Source organism: Bubalus kerabau, chromosome 16, assembly GCF_029407905.1.
Source record: "Bubalus kerabau isolate K-KA32 ecotype Philippines breed swamp buffalo chromosome 16, PCC_UOA_SB_1v2, whole genome shotgun sequence".
In the NCBI taxonomy this organism is placed as follows: Eukaryota; Metazoa; Chordata; class Mammalia; order Artiodactyla; family Bovidae; genus Bubalus; species Bubalus kerabau.
Genome location: NC_073639.1, coordinates 10,979,792 through 10,994,127, shown reverse-complemented (window position 1 = coordinate 10,994,127; position 14,336 = coordinate 10,979,792). Strand labels below are relative to the sequence as shown.

At 35.9% G+C, this 14,336-nt stretch overlaps 1 protein-coding gene across 12 annotated transcripts in view; it reads right to left on the bottom strand.

The window, feature by feature from the left end:
- LRBA (LPS responsive beige-like anchor protein) overlaps positions 1 to 14,336 on the bottom strand; it is a 746,530-nt gene that overhangs the window by 648,590 nt on the left and 83,604 nt on the right. For all 12 annotated transcript variants that reach the window (XM_055550583.1, XM_055550584.1, XM_055550586.1 and 9 more), the window contains exons 3-8: positions 12,857 to 13,088; positions 12,548 to 12,648; positions 6,198 to 6,293; positions 1,581 to 1,702; positions 1,369 to 1,495; positions 644 to 763 (exon numbers count right to left, since the gene is read on the bottom strand). In XM_055550583.1, the coding sequence (XP_055406558.1) occupies positions 644 to 763; positions 1,369 to 1,495; positions 1,581 to 1,702; positions 6,198 to 6,293; positions 12,548 to 12,648; positions 12,857 to 13,088 (798 nt within the window). The remainder of the gene's footprint in view (positions 1 to 643; positions 764 to 1,368; positions 1,496 to 1,580; positions 1,703 to 6,197; positions 6,294 to 12,547; positions 12,649 to 12,856; positions 13,089 to 14,336) is intronic.

Here is a 14,336-nt window from a genome sequence, read left to right as displayed (position 1 = left end):
AAATTAAGTAAAGTCATATAGTCAGGAAGGGACTCAAACCTAAGTCTAACAATCAAAGCTCTTAAGGTTAGCATTTCAAAATATGTAAATATGTATAGATTAGGATAATAGGAGTTAAGAGTGAATGGGTGTTGCAAGTTTGTATTCATTTTCCTGATCAATAATTTTTCAAGGTTTCTATTAAAAATGTAATGTGGGAGGGAGGGAGAACATCTTGCATATAATGCTAACTTATGGATCTCTTATTGAACCTTGAAAATATTATAAAAAATAGTTATATATAGCAGCTATGAATTATATGGAAAATTTATAAGCCTATTTCACCTAACTCATTCATAAAAATGATCAGAACCCTGCAGTAAAGCTCTGAGGTTTAATTTGACCAATGGACCGATGACACAAACACTTTCAAGATATACTCACTGCTGCCTATGAGTCATTGTCTCTACCCTACCCAGAACAATTTTATAACAAGGACTGAGGGGTATCTTATGTGACATATTAGCACATTTCCACTCTCTTAATATACCACATGTTAGCCAAACTACAACTATAAAAAATCCACCACTGTAGTGTTCTAAAATTTATATTCAATATAGAATATATTTTTCTTATTTCAATGTAACTTTCTCAGACTACTTACATCACTCGTGTTGACAAACCATGTTATCTCTCCATAGGAAGCAAGCTCACCATTCACATAACATCGAAGCTCACTGTTCTTCCACCGGTTATAAATGTGCACTACAGTTACCATATACCACTGGATAAGCAAAACAGTTTAAAAAAAAAAAAAGATAATGATTTTTCCAATAATTCAACCACATTGATAAAAACAAGCAAAAATCAAATGCTAAATTACCGTGAAATCTAAAACTAAAATAAGACTGCTTTTATCAAATTCAATATTCTACCCCTGGAACAATGTTGATTCAAGGGAACTCTCTCAACAAATAATAGCTTACCCATGAAATTATTTTTCTAACTTTTCACTATGAAAATTTTTCAAAGGTAAAAAGCTTAATGGAAACTCTCTCACCATCCCACAACTGTCAACATTTTGTCATATCTGTTTTATCTATTTACTGATCTACATATAGATGTTCATTTTGTTAATAAACCATTCAGCAATTTCTAAATTTTAAGGTAGAAAAGCAAATACATATATTTTCACTTGTATTTCCCTTAAAGTCAAGAAACAGCTAAATATTCACTCTTTTCATTGTCCAAATCAGAGAGGTTAACAACTGTCCAGCAATTTGCACTTCGTTTTCTGAACCAGCCTCAGAACAGAATTATGATTTACCACAGCATTCTGAAGGTTAGAACAGTTTGGTAACATAAGTATGACTCAGTAAGATCACATACCTTTTGCGGCTTGAAATCAAATTTCACACAGTGTTGAAAGCCTTTTCCTTTTGACTTTATTGATGTTATAATTAAACATCCCCCAACAAAGTGAGCAGAATAACCAAGACCTTTACTGGTTCTGAAACTATAAAAAATAAGTTTTCATTTCATCTCCAAATATTCTCATTTTTCAAAATAAAGTAACAACACTAAGTTACAGAAATACATACCAATACAAATATGGTTTATCTTTATCCACATTGATGTTATTTACAGGATCCATTCTAAGCCAGGTATGAAATGTAAAACCATTCTGGTATGGCCATTTGGCTATAGGAGGTAATGCAATAGCCTAAAGGGAAAAAATTTGAGTAACTGACTCACAATGAAAAATGCTGTTACTGAAATCATGAAAATGAGACCTTACATGCTACATATATTTCTGCTATATATTAGTCTATATACAAAGGTAGTCTCTTTATCTGAAAGATTTTCACTAACTTCTAAATTATTCAAAATACATATTAATGATGTTAATTTAGTTAAACAGAAACATTCCAAGTGATCTGCTTGACACACTAATCTTACTGCTTCATTTCTTACAATGAACACATGCAAAGAGATTCCAATTAAAAGAGACAGGTAGTGATAGCAACGGAAATTTGTTGCTGAAATGTTAAATACGGTAATAAAGAAAGATGGAAAAGGAAAGAAAATAGTTAAGGCAAAAGCCTAGAATGTAATTTTTTAACAGAAATTACAAAGCTGAAGAGGATTCATTCATAACATTTTTTATAACTTTTTAATGTTATATTCATAAGTCACTGTATAGGTAATTTTACCACTTGGCTTAAATTTTTATTTAAAAATAAAATAATGCAAGGACCCTAATGTCTCCAAAACAAACTTGAAAAAGAAAAGTTGGAGGATCCAGATTACCAATTTTTTTAATTTTATTTATTTAATTGGTGGAAAACTGCTTTACAATATTGTGTTGGTTTCTGCTGTCCAACAATGCTAATCAGGCATAACTATAAATATATGCTTCCCTCCTGAGCTTCCCTCCCTCCCCCATGTCACCCCTCTAAGTCATCACAGAGTGCTAGGCTGGTCTCCCTGTGTTATTTAGCAACTTCCCACTAACTACAGTTGTACAATGGAATATTACTCAGCCATAAAGAGGAATGAATTTGAGTCAGTTGTACTGAGGTTAATGAACATAGATCCTATTAAACAGAATAAAGCAAGTCAAAAAGAGGAAAACAAGTATAGTATATTAACATATATACGTGGAATCTAGAAAAATGGTACTGATGAACTTAGCACAGAATGGATTTGTGAACACAGCAGGGGAAGACGAGGGTGGGACTAATTAAGAAAATAGCACTGACTCACATACACTATCATGTGTAAAGTAAATAGTGGGAAGTTGCTAAATGACACAGACTACTGAATTTAAAACCTACAATACAAAGATACAGTACTGAAAGCTGTGGGGTATTGGCATAAAAATAGAGATATAGATCAATGGAGTAGAAGGGAGAGCCATAAACAAGCCCTCATATTTGCGGTCTTGGTTTTTAACAAGAGTATCAAGACAGTTCAATGAACAAATGCACTGAGAAAACTGGTATTTACAAGCAGGAGTATGAAGCTGACCACTTCCTTATATGATACACCAAAAATTAACCCCAAATCAATCCTGTGAAATGTGAAAGCTAAAACGAGAAAACTTTTATAAGGAAAAATAAGAGTAAATCTTCATGACCCTGAGATAGATAAATTCTTCTTAATTATGTACAAGAGAAAAAAATACATGAACTGGACTTCATTAAAATTAAAAACTTTTGTGCTTTAAAAGATACTATCAAGAAAGTGACAGCCCAAAAGAACAGGAGAAAATATTTGAAAATTATTTATCTGATAAGAAGCTTATATCCAGAAGAATATATAAAGGATTGTTACAAATCCAATAATAAATAGACAAATACAGTTTTTAAGCGGGCCAACTATCTGAATGGACACACCTCCAAAGAACATATGCAAATAGCCAATAAGAACATGAAATGATGCTCAGCATCATCAGTCAGTAAGGAAATGCAAATCAAAATCACAAGATTTACTTAACACGACTAGGATGGCTATAATCAAAAAGACAGACATTAACAAGTGTTGGTAAGCAAGTGGAGAAACTAGAAACCTCCTAAACTGATGATGAGATTATAAAATAAATATAGTCACTTTGGAAAAACAATATGGGAGTACATCAAATGGTGGAACGTAAGACAATATGGCTCAGCAGTTCTACTGCTACGTTTCCAAGAGAAATGAAAACATATGTCCATATAAAAACTTGCAAATAAAAGCCCATAGAGCATTTCCAAAAAGTAGAATGCAAATATCCACTAATTAAAGAATAATTAGGTGGGATGGAGAGGGAAACGGGAGGGAGGTTCAAAAGGGAAGGGATATATGCATACCTATGGCTGACTGATGTTGAGGTTAGACAGAAAACAAAAAAAAATCTGAAAAGCAATTATCCTTCAACTAAAAAAGTAAATAAAAAAATAATTAAACAAAACGTGGTATATTCTTCTATTAGAATATTAGTCAACAAAAGGAATGAAGCACTGATACATACTACAACATTAATGGATCTTAAAAACAGTAGTGTTAAGTGCAAAAAGCCAATCACAAAATTCCAGACATCATGAATTGCCCAAAATAGACAAATTCAAAGAAACAAAAAGTACAACAGTAGTTGCCTAGGCAAGGGAGTCTGGAGTGAAATGTGCAGTGACTGCTCATGAGAGCAGGGTTTCTTTTGAGGGTAATGAACATGTTTTCCCAGTAGTCATGTATGGATGTGAGAGTTGGACTGTGAAGAAAGCTGAGCGCCAAAGAATTGATGCTTTTGAACTGTGGTGTTGGAGAAGACTCTTGAGAGTCCAGTGGACTGCAAGGAGATACAACCAGTCCATCCTAAAGGAGATCATCAGTCCTGGGTGTTCATTGGAAGGACTGATGCTGAAGCTGAAACTCCAATACTTTGACCACCTCATGCAAAGAGTTGACTCATTGGAAAAGACCCTGATACTGGGAGGGATTGGGGGCAGGAGGAGAAGGGGACGACAGAGGATGAGATGGTTGGATGGCATCACCGACTCGATGGACATGCGTTTGAGTGAACTCCGGGAGTTGGTGATGGACAGGGAGGCCTGGCGTGCTGCAGTCCATGGGGTCGCAAAGAGTCGGACACGACTGAATGACTGAACTGAACTGAAAATTGATTGTAATAATGGCTGCACAAACTGATGAACACAACCATTCACTGTATATACAGTTTAAATGACAGAAATGTATGATATGGGAATTGTAACTCAATAAAGCTGTTAAAAAAAAGATCATACTAAAAGCTTTTCTTTTCTTGTTATAACACTTTACATATGCCTTTAGGTCAACATCATATATACACATATTTTTTATAAGATATTTCATAAAACATGAAAAACATCATAGAGCCAAATTTATCTAATAACAGTATTGAGACTTCAAAAGGCTGATTTAAAATGAATGTTGTATTAAGGGAAAAAAAAATACATACTCTTTGTATAAATATGTTCTCTCTCAATCAAACATGAGAGTAGAGGATGTGAAAGCTTGGTAAAAATAATTTACCCATGAATAACTTCCCTTTAAAAGCTATGTTTAAGGGGGAAAAAAATGAGTCAATGAATGTATTTAAAACATCTAGTCTCTGAAAGCTCCAAAAGTTGTGTGGTTCAACTGGCTGAATTTCAAGATACATAAAAGAAAATGGAATGGACATGTAATAATCTCAAAGAAATATAAATAATAAAGCTAAAACATGCATAAAAAAAGGTTTCTCTAATAAGAATACTTTTATCTCCTAAGAATACTTTTTTTATGCTGGGAGACAAATGATAAACTCAATGCCAAGTGAGCAAACTATTCTGGAAAGCTTCAAATCTAAAATAGTAATTAAGGATAAATTAGAAAGACAAAATAACATGAGCAATAAAATCTTCCAAAGAAAACTGTACAATGTTTGTGAAACACTCAAATATCATAAATGTTCTTTTAAAACACTCTCTTCTTTCTGCAGATATTGCCTGGCTACATAGAGGCCATAAAAGGTAGGATATTATGAGAACAAAAATAAAAAATGAATAAAAGATAACTTCAAAACATTTGCTTATAACAGGCAAACCAATGTAATAAAGAGGATGTGAAAAAGCTTCCATAAATAACACATATACATTATATAATGTAATCATATAATATTTTGAAACATTACAGATACTACTGCCATACATTAACTGTCTTATGTGTAAAGTGACTAACAGTTTATAAGAATGCTGAGACTGATACAATATGGAAACTTCCAAGTCAGAAAAACTTGCCTAGAAAGTTTCTCAGAGTTACTCTCAACTTACATATCAGGTGCAAAAGAAACAGAACTAAGGAAAAGTAACACTAAAGATAGATAAAAGTGAAAGTGCTATACATAAATTTCTGTTTCAGAATGCAGAGATAAAAATTCATAAGAAAACATGGCTTATGTTGAAAAGAATTGGGTTCTTATTCCATTGAGACCCCAAGGGGTGAATGCGCAGCTTTCTTCATTTCTTAAAGCCTCTATTTCTTCCCCTCTAAAACAGTCAGGAAAAAGGAACAGGCAGTACTGTTTTAAGGATTGAGTTAGGCTGTGCACAGAAGTTATCACCCAACACAGAGTGAAAGAGTGTCAAGAGTGCTTATAAGGCCAGGCTTTCAGGAGGCAAAGGAAAGAGCTTCAGATGATTTCCTCATTAATATCTACTTACTGCAGCGCTCTTTCCTGGAAAGTTGAAAAAGGCATCAGGACCATACTTCTGTGGCATGTGCTTTAACACAGACAGCAACTTTCCAGCATGTGGAGGCTATGAAAATAATCAGCAATTCATTAACCACATTATTCACCATAGAACAAAAATACATACTTTTAATATAGACATACTTGAATACACCCCAAAATAATAATTCCATAACCTAAAAAAGCATATATAATATCCAAAAATGGTTATTTTCAAATATCTTAAAGAAATAAACAACACACTCTATGCCACTGTTCTGTGGAAGGTGCTAGATAAATATGAGCCAGCAGCATTTGACACACAGCACTTCCACACTGCAGCAAAAACGACCTTTTTAAAATTACAGACTACATCATCCCACCACTCATCCCTTTTTAAAACACTTTTTAATCTCACCAAAAAATAATGCTTATCAAGTCCCATTGTTAAAGGCACTTTAAAAATATTTTTAAAAAAAGCAGTAAAATATTTTAGGCTCATGACCACGCTAGGGATTATTATCATCCCATTTTACAAAGGAGGAATTTGAGGCAGAGGAACATATCCAAGGTCATACAGGTAGTATGACAGGTAGGATGAGAACTCAATCTGATTCCAGAGTCCAAGCTTTTAATCACTACACTTTCAACTTTATATAACTCTCTCTCCAGTAGCTTCTCACTGCCTTTAAAACAAAAGACCAGAATCCTTAATATGACCCAAAAGATCCTTAACTGCACTCCATCTATAATGACTTTTTCCCATAACAGAGCCTGAACACAAACTATTCTCCTTAAAATGTTCTCACGAGGACTATTCCCTACTCCCAGCCCTCCCCTGCCTTAACTAAAGAAATCTTACCCATCGTTTAAGCTCATCTTAATGGTCACTTCCCAGGGCAGTCTTTCCTGACCTCTGAAAACACATCAAATCTCCCTACCATATTTCATTCTACAACATGTTTCTACTATGGAGCATGTATAAAAGTTGTAACATCACTTTTGTTTGATTAAATGTCATTAATTAATGATATGTTTGTCATTAATCAATGTCTCCTCTAACACATTCAAAACCAACAGCTAAAACAAAAAGGTGTATTTACATTTATAAGGAAAAGCAAAGGACAACACGATAATAATTTAAATCAGTTTGCAAGCAAATAGAATAATGTGTAGTGCATTCCTCTTAAAAGTTAAAGTTCAAAACAGTGTCAAACTACAAATGAAATCACAGTCTTGCCTTCATCTTATTCGGCAGCTGGTCTAAATTATCATGAGTAACTATCTAGGGGCTTCCCTGGTGGCTCAGTGGTAAAGAATCTGCCAGCCAATGCAGAAGACATGGGTTTGATCCCTGGTCTGGGAAGATTCCATATGCCACAGACCGACTAAGCCCGTGCGCCATGACTACTGAGTCCTCATACCACAACTACTGAAGCCCCAACACCCAAGAGCCTGTGCTCCCCAACAAGAAGCCATTACAACGAGAAGCCTGCTCGCCACCACTAGAGAAAAGCCCGAGCAGCAACAAAGACCCACCCAGCACAGCCAAAAAAAAAAAAAAAACCTAACCAAAACAGTTTGGCAATCTTTCATCCAAAAGTTAAGTGAAAAGTGGCATTAATAAGCTTGATCAAGAAATTTTCAATTAACCACACTGTTCAATTATAAAAGTGTAATAAGTTACTATAATCACATTGTTTTAAGTAAATTCTAAAATGAAATTACCAAAAATAATCTACAGTCAAAAATAAAAATATAATATTGTAACAGTTTCATCTACAGAAATTATTCCTCATTTTCCTTTTCTATCAACCAATTAAAAAGAACCCAAGAGTAGCACTTTACTCCACAGATGCTGCTAGGAGACTGTATACTAGGAAAGCCTCTCAGAAAATAATTTAGTATTCATATTTCAAGAATCTTTAAAAATTGATACACTAGTTCCATATGTAAAAATCTATGTTAAAGTAATAATCAAAAAGGCAGACACACACTTAAATACAGGGATTTTTCACTCCATTAATGTGATACCAAAGCTACATAATAACTGAGCAAAGCCCTGCTCTTGTTTTATTAATAGTTCATTATTTTTTCCCTCTATCCCCTATAACTATACCCTTAACCTCAACGCACTTAATCTGTTTTTTTAATATCTATTTATTAGGCCGCATCAGGCATCCTGCAGAATCTTTCAATGTAACACAGATTTTCTGTAACAGCTGCAATGCACAGGACTAGTTGCTCTTCAGAATGTGGTATCCCAACATTGCAAGGTAGATTCTAAATCACTGGATGACCAGGGAAATCCTGCTTAATCTTTTTATGTCAACCTTCAAAAATGTGTATCTGTGCGATTATACTTAAAATATACCCAACATCTTTTAAATTTTAAGTATAATCTGTACTTAAATTTTAAGTATAATTCTGAAAGAGATGGGAATACCAGACCACCTGACCTGCCTTTTGAGAAATCTATATGCAGGTTAGGAAGCAACAGTTAGAACTGGACATGGAACAACAGACTTGTTCCAAATAGGAAAAGGAGTACGTCAAGGTTGTATATTGTCACCCTGCTTATTTAACTTATATTTAGAGTACATCATGAGAAACTCTGGGCAGGATGAAGCATAAGCTGGAATCAAGACGGCTGGGAGAAATGTCAATAACCTCAAATATGCAGGTGACACCACCCTTAGAGCACAAAGTAAAGAAGATCTAAAGAGCCTCTTGATGAAAGTGAAAGAGTGAAAAAGTTGGCTTAAAGCTCAACATTCAGAAAACAAAGATCATGGCATCCAGTCCCATCACTTCATGGCAAATAGATGGGGAAGCAGTGGAAACAGTGGCTGATTTTATTTTTTTGGCTCCAAAATCACTGCAGATGGTGACTGCAGCCATGATGTTAAAAGACGCTGACTCCTTGGAAGGAAAGTTATGACCAACCTAAACAGCATATTAAAAAGCACAGACATTACTTTGCCAACAAAGGTCCATCTTCTCCAGCACCACAGTTCAAAAGCATCATTTTTTTGGCACTCAGCTTTCTTTATGGGCCAACTCTAACATTCATACATGACTATTGGCAAAACCATAGCTTTGACTAGATGGACCTCTTGAGAGTCCATTGGACAGCAAGGAGATCCAACCAGTCCATCCTAAAGGAGATCAGTCCTGAGTGTTTACTGGAAGGACTGATGCTGAAGTTGAAACGCCAATACTCTGACCACCTGAAGCGAACAGTTGACTCATTGGAAAAGACCCTGATGATGGGAAAGATTGAAGGCGGGAGGAGAAGGGGACGACAGAGGATGAGAAGGTTGGATGGCATCATCGACTCAATAGACATAAGTCTGGGTAAACTCCGGGAGTTGGTAATGGACAGGGAGCCCTGGAGTGCTGCGGTTCATGGGGTTACAAAGAGTCGGAGACGACTGAGCATCTGAAATAAACTGAACTGAAATTATACTTTAATTTTAAATATAATCAATATATAGTCAAGACTGTATATTGTCACCTTACTTATTTAACTTCTATACAGATTACATCATGAGAAATGCCAGATTGGATGAAGTATAAGCTGGAATCAAGATTGCAGGGAGAAATATCAATAACCTCGGATACGCAGATGACATCATTATGGCAGAAAGCCAAGAGGAACTAAAGAGCCTCTTGATGACAGGGAAAGAGGAGAGTGTAAAAGCTGGCTTAAAACTCAACATTCAAAAAATGAAGATCATGGCATCCAGTCCCATCATTTCATGGCAGATAGATGGGGAAACATTGACAGACTTTATTCTCCTGGGCGCCAAAATCACTGCAGGTGGTGACTGCAGCCATGAAATTACTTGCCCCTTGGAAGAAAAGTTATGACCAACCTAGACAGCATATTAAACAACAGAGACATTACTTTGCCAACAAAGGTCCATCTCGTCAAAGCTATGGTTTTTCCAGTAATCATGTATAGATGTCAGAGTTGGCCCATAAAGAAAGCTGAGTGACAAAAAATTATTTATCCCTAGAGCCACCTGGTAAGTTTATTTTACTGTATGCATTAATTCTACCTGCTATATAATCATCTATTCTATGCATCCAATACATTCACCTAGCTACTCTAAGATAAACATACATGTTGACAATTCACTGCCATCAAAAATAATGCTTCTGAACATCTTCACAGGTTAAAAATAACTCTGTCCCCCACTTATACTTGCTATTATCCAATTTATAATTCTTGATACTACTGATATCACATATCAATATTGTTTTAATCTGAACATCTCTAATTATTAGAGATTTAGCATATATTTGATAATGGGGTTTCTATCTCTGTAAATAAATATCTGTTCGTATTATTTGCTGTTTTCTTATAGTTTTCTCTGTACACCAATAGAACAAAAAATGTTTTAATTATATATTCAAAATAAATTATTTGAACATAAATCAAACCAGTATTCTTCTGGACATGACAGAGCAACAGGACCTACGATTACCAAGTCACCATAAACAACTAGAAAACTGGACAAAATGTATGAAACTAAAACTGTTTTGAGACATGGAAAAGAGGTAGCTCAAGACTGTGATCCTTGAGAAAGGGAAACAAAACGAGCCATGATATTCCCAGACTTTTTAGTTGGAGTCAATTTTCATATCACAGATCATTGCACAGGGGAGGGAAATCAAACAGAACTTAAAAATCTCACTGAGTCAATGAGGCAGAAACTGGAGAATGGGTAGCCTGAGGAGGACAGAACCATCAGGGCAGAATACTACAGAGGAAGGACCAAGGCAAAGAATAGACTCTAGAAATCTTCACTGACTCTTTGACATAATACCAAACTGTGCATTTCTACCTTAAAACTCAACAAGGTGAGATTTTAATAGCCGTAAGTCAAAGAACTCCCAGAGCTGATACAGAGCCAGGAATCACTGGGACCCTCCCAGCACTGCAGAGAGACCTCAGGCTTATACTATACTCTTGCCTCGTGTGTGAGACTCAGGGTCATGCACAGAAACTCTACAGAAGTGAGGCCAGAATAATAAGCTGACTTTGCCTGAGAGCAACAGCCAATCTAGACGTGACCCAAAACAATTTTAAAGTAGTCCTTTGGAAGGACTGATGCTAAAGCTGAAACTCCAGTACTTTGGCCACCTCAAAAGCCTCTTGATGAAAGTGAAAGAGGAGAGTGAAAAAGTTGGCTTAAAATTCAACATTCAGAAAACTAAGATGATGGCATCCAGTCCCACCACTTCATGACAAATAGATGGGGAAACAGTTGAAACAGTGACAGGCTTTATTTTTTTGGCTCCAAAATCACTGCAAATGGTGACTGCAGCCATGAAATTAAAAGACGCTTGCTCCTTGGAAGAAAAGTTATGACCAACATAGACAGCATATTAAAAAGTTGAGACATTACTTTGCCAACAGAGGTCCGTCTAGTCAAAGCTTTGGTTTTTCCAGTGGTCATGTATGGATGTGAGAGTTGGAATATAAAGAAAGCTGAGCGCCGAAAAATTGATGCTTTTGAACTGTGGTGCTGGAGAAGACTCTTGAGAGTCCCTTGGACTGCAAGGAGATCCAACCAGTCCATCCTAAAGGAGATCAGTCCTCAATATTCATTGGAAGGACTGATTCTGATGCTGAAACTCCAATACTTTGGCCACCTGATGCAAAGAACTGACTCATTGGAAAAGACCCTGATGCTGGGAAAGACTGAAGATGGGAGGAGAAGGAGACAACAGAGGATGAGATGGCTGGATGACATCACCAACTCAATGGACATGAGTTTGAGTAAGCTCAGGAAGTTGGTGATGGACAGGGAAGCCTGGCGTGCTGCAGTCCATGGGGTCGCAAAGAGTCGGACACAACTGAGCGACTGAACTGAACTGACCAATACCATCCCATGCAAAGGACCATGAAAATGCACATAAGGAGAGTAGATCCAATAAACCACATGGCTTTTGCCCACTGAGTGGGTTGTTCAAGTTTAAGGGCCACACTTAAAACTACTCAGATTGATAGAGAAGCTAGGTGCTGCTACCCAACATTTTTATTTTCTCTGTCCTTTGCCTTTTCCTCTAGTAAATGCTGAATGTATATGAGAAATATTAATCATTCAAAGAAGGACCGAATTACCAACCTTCTTGGAACACTCAGTTTTCTTAGTCCACAACTGTGTCACGTGATAGCAAAATCAGCCCTGTAAGTCTAAATGCTATTCTAATGATCTCATCTACTCAATTTGACATTCAACCCCTGTGCAGCAATATCAATTGCTTAAAAGCCAATAAAATGTCTGGAGAGGGGAATATCCTCAAATATCAAAGAATATTTAAGCTCACCCATCGTCCTTTATCTCCTTGAAGTTTACTGAAGAACAGCTTTAGTTCTCGAACTGTCAAGTTGTAGCTAGCCAGCACTCCCAACATGTCAACTAAAAGATCTGGAAACAAAGAAAGCAACAAATAAGATAATTAAGCTACTTCTACCTCTTGAAGAATTAAAATATACAGTGCTTGCTTAAGAGTTTAGACAATAAAGTTCCAGATACATGTCACATGCTCAGTATCTCTTAAATATTACTAAAGAAGAAAACTACTTAATAATCACACTTCATTTCCTCACTACCACTGTATTATAGAAAGTCATACCTGCAATCATACTGTCAACTTTTTCAATTTTCCCAAGCACTTTTTCAACAAGGCCTACTTCAGTGCAGATTTGAAGATTTCGTATACTTTTCTTCAGAATGGCTGTAAACATGCTCCAGACTTCTGCTTGGCAAGTAACATCACATTTTTCCAGTAAGTCCACCATGCAGATGATACTCTCACCTTCTTGAATAATGAAATTCATTTCTAAATCAAACTGCCCTCCTACCAACTTCAGGGGGCGACAGGGAGGGTGGAAAGAAAAAATACATTAAAAGCATTAGCATTTCTTCAATGTAACTAGAGTATATTACAAAGCTTTAGTTTGGCAGTAACTACCCATATACATTCTTCTCTACCCCTTACAACAATAAAAAGATCTTTTTTTTTAATTTATTTATTTTAATTGGAGACTAATTACTTTACAATATTGTAGTGGTTTATGCCATACATTGACGTGAATCTTTAAAAAGATCTTTAAAACACATACACACACAGCTCTAAAAAATAAAGCTTCGGAAGAAATCGTCATTTTAAGATAGCACAGTCAATCAAGACTTAGAATATAAAAATAAAAATATTTTCAACAAAAACAAATATAGGATGTCTTAGGTAAATCACTACCTACTGACACTGATGAAGATCTCAGTTGTATCCCACTGTTTGAGACCCCATGGATGTAACCCGCCAGTCTCCTCTGTCCATGCAATTCTCCACACATTACTGGAGTGGGTTGTCATTTCCTCCTCCAGGGGATCTTCCCGACCCATAGATTGAACCTGGATCTTCTTCACTGCAGGCAGATTCTTTACCATCTGAGCCACCAGCAAAGCCTCAATGAAGATCTAACTTAGCTCTATAACTGCTTCTAATTCAATGTTTCATCTATGAATTAGGTAATCCGTAAGCTACACACTATTCTTGCCTGGAGGATTCCATGGACAGTGGAGCTTGGCCAGCTACAGTCCATGGGTCTCAAAGAGTTGGACACAACTGAGCAATTAACATTGTAAGCTACTCATAGCAACCTAAAGATCCTTTGCTACCCGTACAAGGTATGAGCTCTCAGCAAAAATGAAAAGCTGAAAAAGGCTCAAAGTGGACACAAAACTTGTAGTTTTACTTGTCAAATTCCTGGTTTATTATACATACCTATCCATTTTGATCCCTCCTATCAATAATGAGGATAACTTAAACATAAACTTCACACACACTCAAAGCCAGTAATTAAAAAAATGTTATTTCATTAAGATTGCTATCAGAAAATCCATCCAGAGAGAACTGTACTGAGACCTATTCCTACTTTGCTATGTCACCCACAGCATTTTCCTACAGAGGCAAAGTTTTTGTTTTTGTTTTTTTAATTTTAACAAACCCCAACTGTTTAAATGAAATAAAATACTTTTAGAATTACCTTTGCAGACTTTTTTTTTTTGGCCATGCCATGCAGCTCAAGGGATCTTAGTTCCTCAGCCAGGGA